This window comes from Hetaerina americana, unplaced genomic scaffold (genome assembly GCF_022747635.1).
Source record: "Hetaerina americana unplaced genomic scaffold, ioHetAmer1.1.p SCAF_1, whole genome shotgun sequence".
NCBI lineage: Eukaryota > Metazoa > Arthropoda > Insecta > Odonata > Calopterygidae > Hetaerina > Hetaerina americana.
This window is the reverse complement of record NW_027286069.1, coordinates 27,462,641-27,475,558: the sequence shown is the minus strand read 5'-3', so window position 1 is coordinate 27,475,558 and position 12,918 is coordinate 27,462,641. Positions and strand designations below refer to the sequence as shown.

General features: G+C 38.2%; 2 protein-coding genes across 2 annotated transcripts in view; one reads left to right on the top strand and one right to left on the bottom strand.

Annotated features, from left to right (window-relative positions):
• The window catches only part of Pkc53E (Protein C kinase 53E), a 301,767-nt gene extending 294,386 nt beyond the window's left edge, over positions 1-7,381 (bottom strand). Inside the window, exon 1 of the mRNA XM_071587375.1 lies at positions 7,179-7,381. Coding sequence (XP_071443476.1) covers positions 7,179-7,366 — 188 coding nt within the window. The 5' untranslated portion in view covers positions 7,367-7,381. The remainder of the gene's footprint in view (positions 1-7,178) is intronic.
• Positions 7,382-7,674: 293 nt separating this feature from the next.
• Positions 7,675-10,605, top strand: DCTN5-p25 (Dynactin 5, p25 subunit). The gene is made up of 4 exons (XM_071599262.1): positions 7,675-7,815; positions 8,187-8,374; positions 8,625-8,736; positions 9,566-10,605. Exons 1-4 carry the CDS (start codon positions 7,768-7,770, stop codon positions 9,785-9,787), a joined length of 570 nt encoding a protein of 189 aa, XP_071455363.1. The 5' UTR covers positions 7,675-7,767; the 3' UTR covers positions 9,788-10,605.
• The last annotated feature ends 2,313 nt before the right edge of the window (positions 10,606-12,918 follow it).

Sequence of the window (12,918 nt, the reverse complement as noted above, 5' to 3'; positions counted from 1 at the left end):
GGTCAATAACCGCAAATTAACCATCAGAGAAATAGCGGAGGACTTGAACATTGCCTATGGATCCGCCCAAGACATTGTGGTTAATGATTTGGGTTTCCGTCGTGTAGCATCAAAGTTGGTGCCAAAAGACCTCAATTTCATGCAAAAAAGAGACCGTGTTGACGTCGCAAAAGACATGATTTGCGAGGCTGAATCCGATCCCACATTCATCAAAAGGATCATTACTGGAGACGAGACGTGGGTTTATGAGTACGACACGCAATCCAGACATCAGGCAAGTGAATGGCGTTCACCAAATGAGCCGAGACCAAAAAAACCACGTCGTTTTCAGTCAAAATAGAAGGCAATGCTGACGGTTTTCATGGATTACAACGGTGTAGTGCATCATGAATTTTTGCCAGAAGGCCAGACAGTAAACAAAGAGTATTATTTGGGCGTTATGAGACGTTTGCGTGAAGCAATTCGCCGAAAGAGACCAGAAATGTGGGCAGAAAACTCGTGGATTTTGCACCATGATAACGCACCGTCGCACAGTGCTATCATTATTCGTAATTTTTTGACGAAAAATGCAACAAATACCATCCAACAGCCACCGAATTCACCTGATTTGGCTCCCTGTGACTTCTTTCTGTTCAATCGAGTTAAAAAACCATTACGGGGAACGCGTTTTAGCAGCCGAGAGGAAGTAATGGAAAAATCGCAGGAAGCACTGATGGACATACCGAAAACCGACCGTAACTTTTGCAAATGTCAAGTTATGACACTAAGATTTAAAGGGAATATCAACAACAAATGTACCAATTTAACAAAAAAAACAGAACTCAAATCGGAACGATGGGAGCGCCACACGGTGGTTATTCCGGGAACTTTTTGATCAAGGTAGTATTCTAATGTTGCCAAGTGGACAAATGAGTTTACGTTTGGCTGGGAAAGCTTAGATGATGATCCCCGAAGTGGTCGGACAAAATGTGCCACTACCCCAGAAAGTATTGCAAAAGTGCATAAAATCGTCATGGAGGATCGCCGAATAAAAGTTAGAGAAATTGTTGAAGCTGCAGAGATGTCATCTGAACGGGCGTATCACATTGGAATGGATATGAAAAAATTACCCACTAGATGTGTACTGCGACTCTTAACGCAGAATCACAAACGCATCAGAATGGAAATTTCCGGACAATGTTTGACCCGTTTTCAATGCAACCAACAAGATCTTTTCAGCGCCGGATCGTAACTACAGATGAAAGTTGGGTCCACTACTAAACCCCAGAGAAAACAGCAGTCAAATCAGAGGAAACATGTTGATTCACCACAACCAAAGAAAACAAAGGCAATACGGACGGTTGGAAAGGTGATGGCTTCAGTTTTCTTGGGCGCTATTCTGCTGACAGATGGTCTGCCCACTGGTCAAGCAATTACTGGACAATACTACGCTAACCTCCTGGACCAACTATAGCAAAAGATACACGAAAAACTCAGGATTGGCAATAAAGAAGGTCATCTTTTATCAAGACAATGCATGCCCACACACAAGTGTCATTTCCATGGCAAAAATACGTATACTGAGATACGAATTGTTGCCACACCCGCCTTATTTACCTGATTTAGCTTCATTAGATTTCCACCTCAAAATAAGATCTAACAGCTGAAGTAGACGGGCATTTTGCAGGCCTGAAGGAATCTAATTTTCGAGATGGGATCAAGAGATTGGAACATCGCTGGACCAAGTGCATTTATGTACAGAGAGACAACATTGAAAAATAAAAAAGTTTCACAGGGGTAAGTCGTTTATTTCAATTCCATTCCCAACACTTTGTAAATAACGCTCGTATTAGCTGAAGTTTGGTTCAAGGCACATGCTTTCAGCTAGAGTACTGCGTATGGTAATCAATGAAATATACAGGGTTCGTCCGGAAAATAAGTGTACTGATTTTTTCCCGCCGCTCCAGGCGCTATGATTAACCAGGCTTACGGGGAGTCAACCATGTCCAGAAACATGATCTTTCGGTGGCACAAGATGTTCGTGGAGGGCAGAGAAGAGGTCGACGACGAACCACGGCCTGGACGCCCATCAACGACACTCACCGACGAAAATGTGCGAAAAGTTCTCGATGTACTGAACTCTGATCGTCGTCTTAGTGTTCGGATGATAGCAGAGCAGTGTAATGTGCCAAAAACAATAGTGCACGAGATTATTAGGGAGCAATTACAGATGCGAAAAATTTGTGCAAAGTTGGTGCCGAAAGTGCTCAGTGATGATCAAAGACTCAATCGTTTGGAAATCGCGACACAACTTGCGGATCACTGCAAAAATGATCCACATTTTTTAGAGAACATTGTTTCGGGGGACGAGACGTGGATCTTTGAGTACGACCCGGAGTCGACGCGATACGGGACTTTGGACGCCGTCAAAGAGGCCGTGACGACGTGTCTTCGAGAGGTTCCCGATGATGCTTTCGCGGGAGCGTTCCAGGAATGGGAACGCCGCTGGAACAAGTGTATCGACTCACAAGGGTCCTATTTTGAGGAATATTAGCTTAAGATATGTAAAGTGTAATAATTTTTTTTTCCTGAGCTCAGTACACTCATTTCCGGACGAACCCTGTAATTATTACACGCGGAAAATTTACGCTTTTACCATCAAACGCTACTGGGTTACAAAAAGCTCTAAGAATCACAATTGTGAGGTCACGACGAAATGCATGCTCGTATGTGCTTAGAGCAAATCTGCATTCAATATATAGATTAGTTTTGGCGTAAGAGTGGAAGAGGTATACAAAAGATTTTCAGATTTATCATTATTAAGGTGGGTCGCGGTAGTCCAGGGGTAGAGCGTTGGACTACTGTCCAGGTTCGATTCCCGGGCAAGCCTCTCTGGGCACCTGCAGCTCCACCCAAGTTATGTGACTTTTCGGGTGCCAGAACTTCCTGGGACACCATAACCGGCACAGGGAAAGAAACTGGCCCCCCTCCCCGATGTGTGAATTTCACACGTCGTCGGGCTTAGTACTAGGTGAACTTTACCATCACCTACCAAACCGACCTAGGGGTTAATTACTGTGCTTATGCTTGTATTAAGATAGGTATGTTTTTAATAAAAACCATTCAGGACACAATTCCCTTTAATCTAGGAAGCGCATGTTTTCTCATCTCTATGTAAAATCACTGTTAATGGATCAACGCCGAACATAATCAAGTAATTTATTTCCTTAACCAAATATTAATCGTTGTAGTAGTATTTAGGGGAGTCGACCGACAGCTAAGGTCATTTGCGCCATAGGGGATGGACAGGAAAGGATGAAGGGTGGAGAGAAACCCGGCGTCGGCATTAGACTACTCTTTACGAAAGGCGCCAAGGGGTCCGCAGTTTAACGTCTCATCCGACGGACGGCGTACTCACTCAAAGTGCCCTCCACAAACCACCTCAAGTAGGGATCGATTTACCTCCGAAAAATATTCAACACCGCGGGGATTTGAACCCGCGCCCTCAGGGTGGGAGGCCAGTATGTTAGCCCCCGCACCATCTCGATCCCCATATTAGTCATATAGAATACCGTGACATTGTGAGGTGATGCAGCCCTCGGGTAGGGAGTCCGAGATCAAGGTTCGATTCTCAAATGAACCAAAAACGATCAGCTTTGGAAAAATGAATCTCCTCTTTTTCCCAGACGATGTAACATCAACGCGGCGTCTAAAATAAAAACTACCCTGCACAAATTGTGTAAGGCAGCAATTACACCACTAGGCACTTCTATCGTAGATCAAGAAGATCTGGCGGGCGAAAGTGAATCGGCCGCAGTAGTGAGATGTTGAAAGCAACCGGCAAACGCCAAAATAATGTACCACACCAAGCTCTCACTATAATATTCTAGCTAGCAATCAAATAAAAGGAATAGAGAGATGCTAGGGTTGAAATGCTGAAAATAATGACGACATTTCAGGTCATCCAGTTATTCCTCTCGCAATGTGATGCGTCCTGTAATTACAGATTTTATCATCTTACTGGACGGACTAAAATAAATATGGTACATGTGGCAATTTCCGCATAAGTTACCAGGAAATAATTGATGAAACTACTGTTGGAATCCAAATTCAAGAATTTGTAACTTCAAAACAAAATATGAAGTTCTAGAAATAGGCCATAGAGAGAAATTCCAGAATAATATTAATATCCGAGGGAAGGCTTATGTGTTAAGTTGACGTGCATAATTTTATAGTAATGCTCACGAAGTTGGCGAGTGAGGGCACCGCAGCATCTGAATGGTGCATGCGCAATATTATGCCCCACCTCCACCCTCCCATAACCATCCACGCACCTGATAAGAGTTGAGATCGAATTGGGGTCGAGGTTCACATTGAATATCCACAACAGGATTTGTATGAGAAATGATCCTCAATTGTTAGACACGAGGGAAAGTACAAAATGTCGGCTTTATCCTTACTAAGGGTAGCAATCAACTCTGCAAACTCTTCTAACCCCGGGATTTTTCATTCCAATTTTTAAAATGCACATACTAAGCCGCAATATACATAACAAATTTTGCAAATGGCCAGATAATTAAACAAAACACCGCAGTACTGTAATTTCATAGTCAAACGACCAATGTATTCGCAGCCCTATATATTACTGTGCACGCTCATTAAATGCGCTTGATAATTACATTTTTGAACGGAAATGCAGGATCGTCCCTCTGACTTAATGATTTTGAAAAGTTAGTCGAATTAAAGTAAATAATAGAGTCCATAAACTGCAGGACCAAAGAGCCACAAAATTGGAGAGGCACTTAAATAGTGCTTGGTACAGTTTCATTTCCAGAAAAATCTTCTGAAGATTTCAAGACCCTCTCTAAAGCAAGAGATGATTCAGCAGCCAGAACTTATCGCGGGAAAATAGAAATGCAAACTTTGATAATATTAATCGCATCTTCGTGAGCAGTGATTTTTCGCCAATCTCACGTTATAAGCTCCTGATAACACTGCCATCGCCAGAAGACAAGAGTGGCAGCAAACAGGTATTATTGACCCGGTTAATTACCCCCAAGCGCATCGTGTACTTGAGGCTAGCACATCAATGACAAATACGACGTTGGCGAACGAAAGGGGTACTATCATCAAGGAAGATCCATGAATACCGACGAACCAACCAGTTAATTTATTAATTGGCCAATTTCAGGATAGTTGAGAGCAAGGATAGAATGACTTCGAGGATAGGATTTCCGAAAATAAAGCTCATACGAAAACTCCTCTTAGCTCGCTGTGAATTTGCTCTCATCAGTCGAAAATGAGGCACGCTACTCCTAAGTCGGGCCTAAAATTTCGGTCTAATTAAGGTTTGTTTAATTTTGAATATCTGAAATACCTTCTCCGCATATAATTATTCATTATTTAGACATCACTTCTACATAAGATATCAAGGCTTTAGGGTGGGACGCCCGATTATCGCGGGTCCAAAACCTCATACTTCGCGACGAATACTTTTAATAGCATTTTATATAGTGCTTAAATTATACCCGATATATACTATTTAACATCTTACATTGGTATATTAAGAGTAATTTTGCAAAATATGCATCAGTTCAAATCCTCCCATCCGACACATATATGTTCATTGACATTTTTCCTTTCATGATGAAAAACCAATCCATTGGTACCATTCAAAGTTTGGAATTACAGTCTTAACGGTTAAAATCAATAGGTGTGCAGCAAATTATACTACGTCAAGACAACGAAAGATTCAAAAGAACGGAAAATGCGTAAACAATCAAATTTGCTGCAAAAATGGAAATAATCCGGAACACGTTGGGCTGAAAAAAAGTTTATTCTGAAAGCTACAGAAAACCTATTGGTCACTGCAAAACTGACAAAAATATATCTACCAAAGTGAAAACGCCAGATATTGAGTGCAGAAATGAAATTTTTTCCGACTGCATAACAAATGGAGAAAAACTCATAAAACTCAAAGTTTTATTATTACCTAACGAATATTCATTTAAACGATCTTCGACTCTGTTCCAGTTAAAATTCAACGTTTGATAGAGAGAAAGAAGGAATTACAAATCTCAAAGCTAAATAACGTAAAAATTGGCGGGTTTTGAAGATAATGAGCGCAGAGTCGACCCTTACCCAGTTGATATACTTGGCCTAAAGAGTCACGATAAGTATCCGAATCTCTCGCAAACTAACTGACTCTAATTGATAATCAAATACAAATCAGTCAATCGTCAAATAAAACATAGGAAATGGTTGAATCATCTTTTTCCTGGAGAAGGGGGTTTTCTTTCTATCCAGTACCTCCCCCATTTGCCATAATGTTCTCACATATCTTAAATTACTTTTCCATGCTCAAAGCCATGTGCCCAATAACACGAACTACGTTGCGACATAGATCACTTCAAATGCATAAGATTTTAGAGACCATAGATAATGCTTCAAAACCTACGAAACAAAGCCCTAGTTAAACACCATAACATGCCTACCTGCTTCATAATAATGCTATTTTAATGCATCCTAAGATGATATCATTATACAGTGGAAACTTCATCGATGAATAAAAATAATACACCGAATTCTTTACCCATAACTCCAGTAAAATACATATGCAAAAAAAGACCGTTAAAATTACCGACATTCTTGATCAAAATACAAAATGCAGCATATAAAATATTGACTTGACGGTATTATATTACCCACGGAACATCTAAAGTCAACGTTTGCAATAGGTTCTAACAAGCGCCATCCCAAAATTCAGGAAACAACTTAATATTTTATTAATGGAGAGTTGCAGATATTTAAAACTACAGTTCCAGTAAACATCAGAAGGAATCGTTTCCTTAACATTTATAATAATCGGATGAACTTCATTGACAGTCCTTGAATGACGTGGCTTTTAGAGAAATACACGAAACCCAAGTTAAGAACATTCTCTTCTAAGTCCGAACGAGGGCCCACGGAGAGGCAATAATCCACAGGTAAGAACTATCTATCGAGGATCTCTTCACAGGCATGAACGCGCGAATTTGCACTTTCCACATGAAAACACACCAAACGTCATGGAACAAGAAGCACGAAATTCCACACTTTTCTATCTTCATCTTCACGAGCATATCCTGCCAAACGTAGAAATCCAGGTGGTCGGAAATGATGCTAGTGAAGTAAGGATGAACTTCAAAGAAGGTACTCACCAAATAAAATCCTTGCAATGACTGCAGAACGTCGGCTGCTTGAAGAATCTCGGCATAAACTTGTGGTCCTTAACAATATATACATTCTTCTTCTTCAGGGCTCCTTTACGTCCTCTCAGACGGAGTCCGAAGACTGTGTTCATGTCACCCCCAGATCCATCTTCGACGGCATTCTCTTCTTCCGCCATGGTTACTGCTTTCTCGTCGTCTGCCCGGGAGAGGCAATGTTCGCCTGCTTTATCGACACAACAGCTATGAGTTCAAGCACACAACTATAACGACATATGACATATCATTCTCAATTAAGCCCCCTAATCATAAACTAGTCATTATTAAATTTAACTGAATCATATGTTTATAATTGACTGTATTTGCACTGAGGAACAATATTAACCGATTGAATATTATATTATATAGTTTTAAAGTTGACTCATAATACCGCAACACAAAACGCATGAGAGAAAAGTTGAACAACGAATTGAATTCCTGGCGCTGTTGGGAGCGGAAGCTGTCAGTCCGATCTTATTTTGTAAATAAAATATCGCATGAGGTGTTTTTGACATGTGTATGTTAAATTGTACTCAGTAATATGGAACTTGCGAATGTCATATTCAAAAAGTCTGATTATGTGGAGACGGTAAGCTACATTATTATGTTAAATCCTTTAACTAGAAATTTAACCACTGATTGCCCAGCGAATGAAAATGTTAATCGCATTCGTTTTCATTATTTTAAGAATTGATGTGTGTACTAACATTCAGCTCTTCCCACTTTATAATATATTATAGTTAATTCGGCAAACTGTAGCTACTATTTAAAGTGAATGATACTCTGGGCGCCCGAAATATTGTAATGGGTATAATGTAAAGACTTTAAAAAACACAATCTAATAACGAGTAGCATGCTTTATCACGAACGAAGCAATAATTATATGTTGAGCGAATAACTTTCCTTCGATATCATCGGAAAAAGTGCTGACCATTATGCAAAAGAATTCTTTTTTCATAGGCATCTGGGAATAAAGTATGCCGTCAAACTGTTTTATGTGGCTCGCAAAACATAATACTACAAGGAAAAGTTATCGTCCAAACGGATGCCATTATTCGTGGAGATTTGGCCAATGTCCGTGTTGGTCGATATAGTATAATAAGCAGTAAAGCAGTTATTAGGCCGCCATTTAAGAAATTCAGTAAGGGGTAAGTTTGTGACTTAATATTAAACGAATATAACAATGTTCTGCGTGTGTGTCATTGTCAAATTTTCTATCTGCAAAATCATTTTTTAGTCATTTTAATTATTTTTCTTTGTAGAGTAATTGAAAATATTTGTTTTCCCAGCATTATGAAGGTTGTGTACAGCAGAGGAGAAATGGCCTTAAGTATAGAATATTAAGTAGAGTTATAGTAACTAATTGATTGTAAAAATTTTTTTTCAATTTGATTGTAGGGTTGCATTTTTCCCTATCCACATTGGTGAACATACTTACGTTGGAGAAGGCTCGGTAGTTAGTGCCGCTGTTGTGGGCTCCTATGTTTACATTGGAAAAAACTGTGTTATTGTGAGTATTAATTGTTCAAAATATTTTTATAATCCAAGTTTTAGTAAATACTATTATTCTGACAAATTTTCCTTCTTGTTTGGAGAAATAGTTATAAGTGGGGCAAGGAGGACTTACACATTCTTTGGTACATAAGTGAATGGCAACTTAGCTAAGTAGAATATATGGTCAGGGGAATGCATTGGTGTTAAATGGAATTGATTGAACAAAACGGCGTGAGCTCTACTTATTGCGGGGTAATATTTGTTTTTAGAAAACCTTTAATTTCATGCAGACTGTTAAAACTCTTTTCTTCGGCGTCGCCTTCTTAAATGAGGATACATATTATATGCCGTCAGACTTGTTATTCATGTACTACACTCCCCATATATATTTATAATACATTTCTTCAGAAGTGAGAGTTTTATAATCCAAAATTGTAATGGTGCAAAAAATTATAATAGAACAGTCTTTAGCATGTTAATTGCTTATATTATAAATAAAATGTATACTATGGTTGAAATTATTATATGATGACGGAAAAAACTTATGTAACGATCATTCCAAATACTCAGCCATGGAGATATGAACAATGCACAAAATTTGAACTATCCTCATTCACCAAAAGGCAGGATTGTTTAGTTGGTGGAAATAATACCGTTAAGGCCATTATTTAAGAGTGAATAGTGCAATCTATCATTTGAAAGACTCATGGGTGGTATATTTGCCCTCTGTGTTTTAAACCATTATTTTGCTTGAGATGAAAGGGGTTCATTTGATTTTGTCAGCACTATATCATGGCCTAGATTTTAAGTTATAATTTATTAAAATATAATTCATTTTTTGGCAGGGACGTCGTTGTGTTCTCAAAGACTGTTGCATGGTGATGGATGGCACTGTATTACCCCCAGAAGCTATTGTGCCATCGTTCACCAAGTGGTCTGGCTCTCCAGGAAGAATGGATCCATCAGGAGATCTTCCTGAATGCACTCAGGACATTATGGCCAATTTTACTCACTCGTATTATGACCATTTTTTACCTGACACAGCAGTTGTGAAGGCCATTGACTAGAAATTCATTCCATAGTAACTTCATTAATATCATTCTTGAGCAGACCACACATCTTTTTTGTTTTTGTGCAAGGAATGAAAAACAGAGGTGACCCCACCAACCCACAGTGTTGACAGAAATGGAAAAGTGTGTTAACCATATTGAGGTGGTATGAAAAGAAGACATATAATGTCATAATTTTGCCATTCATTGTCAGAAATAAACAATTTGTTAATGAAGGAGATTTCAATCATGATAAATATATTCATATTTATTTAAATTATAAATAATATTTTATAAGTTTGCAATAAGATTTTTGAGTATGGTAAAGGTTGTATCTCCATATCACTGCCCATGCCCTCACTCAATATACATATATATATATACACACACCCACTCGTGTTTATGTTTGTCATTTTCATTTGTTCTTCTAGCAATTTTTTGGAAATGGTAGTGTTGTCGATTTAAATACCATTTATTTTAGAGTTATCTTGGCTACTGTTGATGCGAGTAATTTTGAACTATCTACTGAAATGCTTGTTCACAATAACTTTTGCCAATGAAACAACTGTAAATCATTGTTATTTGTTGCTATTTAATGCCAGTGCTATTAATTTCTCCCATGGCATCTGTTCTTGGGTAATATGATAATCTTTGCCGATGCACCGTTTCATTTTTATAATGCAATATGGGAATTTTTTATTATATAATTTTTTTTTAATCGAAGGCCACTGGAGGTAGTGATGCTGGGATGTGGTCGTGCATTGCATGAATCTTGATTGAAATGTGAAATTCTGATGAATCGAAAATTATTTTAATAAACATCTGCTAAAGCTTTAGTTGAAGTTTGTGTTACCCTGTACACCTGTGTACTATTTTCATATTGATAGGATATTTATGGCATAGTTTTGCTATCTTCTGACTCCACAAATGACGTGGTATCAACAAGAGCATTTGTAACATGTTTCCCAATATTTTTTCCCAGGTTGATTCAATTAATTCAAAGGTGATTTCCTTGGCTTTCCTTCTCATTTCTCCAAATTATTATCTCCATCTTATTTCGATATATAATGCTTTTTTTAAAGCATTTTGAAAATGGCCGCACCCTGCACATTAATTTTTTTCATGTGCCTAACTATTTGTCATATATATTTTTTAATTCTTCACTAGGCCACAAATATTCAAAATATAAAAAAATGTTGCACCATTGGTTTTTTATTTAAAAAATGAGTGCATAGTGTTTGGCTGGCAAAAGCATTTATGAGGAGAATGAGAATAGGCATCTTCTGAGTACAAATTCAGGATCCCCTTGTAATTATACTTGTTAATTACAATTGAACCATTCACTATTTTCTGGCACAAGTTTCTTTTTCCAGGAAGTTCATGGGAAATCACTACATCATATTGTTATTGTCATACATCAACCTTCATCAGATGTTAGAATTTAATTTTAGAAACAATCAATAAAATCAAAAATGTAATTTTGGTGAAGCTTATGCATAAAAACAATAGCATTTGATAGCACAGCTCTATAAATTATGTTCTATTTCATAAATATTCAATACATATGACTGATGGTATAACCAGAATTTTCTTGCATGGTAGCGCCCGAATTTTCTGCACAAATTCCCTAGCTTTTTAATGCATGGGTGATAATGGACAACACTGCCTAACTTATTTCTCTAACCACTTAATATGTGATTAGAGTATTTGAATGATCATAATTAATATAAATATTCTTCTTATCTACTATGCCTTCTTTACACATTAATTTTGCCCAGTTTATTTTTTAGGCTTCTGGAAATGCATGAGTCAAAAACAATCTTAATCTGTAACAGTGATGGTAAAATGATTTCTCTCCCCTTCCTAGGCCCTAAATTCTTCAACTAGTTCTTACACACGGGTAGTTGAAAAGTTCTCCAAATGGAATAGAAAGAATTGACTTGCCTCAGTGAAACTTTTTTATTTTGCAATGCAATCTCCCTGTACAGAAATGCACTTGGTCCATTTATGTTCCAATCCCATCTTGAAAATTAAGATTCCTTCTGGCCTTCAAAATACCCATCTACTGGGGCTGTTAGTTCTCCATTGAAGAAAATCTCAGTCTACTGAGGAACATTTTGAACTGGGGTAAAAGGTGGCAGTCATGGAGCCAAATCAGGCGAACAAGGCGGGTGTAGCTACAGTTCGTATCTTAGTATACGTTTTTCGCCATGGCATCAACACTTGTGTGTGGGCGTGCGTTGTCTTGATGAAAGATTACTTTCTATCTTGCCAAACATGGCTTTTTTCGTGTATATTTTGCCATAGTTGGTCCAGGAGTTTTGCGTAGTATTGTCCATTACTTGCTTGACCAGTGGAAAGACAATCTGTCAGCAAAATAGCATCCAAGAAAACTGAAGCTATCACCTTTCCCGCCGTCAGTATTGCCTTAGTTTAGCTTGGTTGTAGTGAATCAACGTTTCCACTGCTTTGAATGCTGTTATCTCTGGGATTTAGTAGTGCAGGGGATCGAGATGGTGTAGGGGCTAACGTACTGGCTTCCCACCCAGAGGGCCGGGGTTCAAATTCTGGCGATGTTGAATATTTTTCAGAGGTATCTCAATCCCTACTTGAGGTGCTTTGTGGAGGGCACTTAGAGTGAGAACGCCATCCGTCGGATGGGATGTTAAGCTGCAGACCCCTTGGTGCCTTTCATAAAGAAATTTTTTAAATTATGGAGACCATAAATGTAAGCCTAACATAAAAATAACATGCAATTACTGCCATATTTTTCTCTCGTTAACAAAGCTTAGTATTTATGGTTACAAAATTATCATCATTAAATAACAGCACATAACATACCATTGTGCGGTAATCAAAGGGATAATTCATTATTAAATGACGGAAAAATAATTGATCGAAGGTAATGATGTCTAGATTAATTAAGATGTGAAATGCAAATATCTTACTTAGATGCTGGGTGATACCATAATAAGTTTTAAGTTAGAGATCAATGAGATAAGCATATGGATTCCCAATGAACAACATGCTCTAAAAGACATTTTAAGAAAACCAAACGAAGCTAAATTTAGTAAGTTAACTCAGACAACTGGTCGTATGAACAAAAAAATCCCCTAACTAGTACTAGAGAGAACTAGCACAACTGGATT

Bases quoted from the DNA above. Each gene is read 5' to 3' on its own strand.
- DCTN5-p25 (XM_071599262.1), top strand. From the start codon at position 7,768: ATGGAACTTGCGAATGTCATATTCAAAAAGTCTGATTATGTGGAGACG. The intron at 7,816-8,186 runs GTAAGCTACATT...CTTTTTTCATAG, and splicing joins AGTCTGATTATGTGGAGACG to GCATCTGGGAATAAAGTATG. The intron at 8,737-9,565 runs GTGAGTATTAAT...ATTTTTTGGCAG, and splicing joins TTGGAAAAAACTGTGTTATT to GGACGTCGTTGTGTTCTCAA.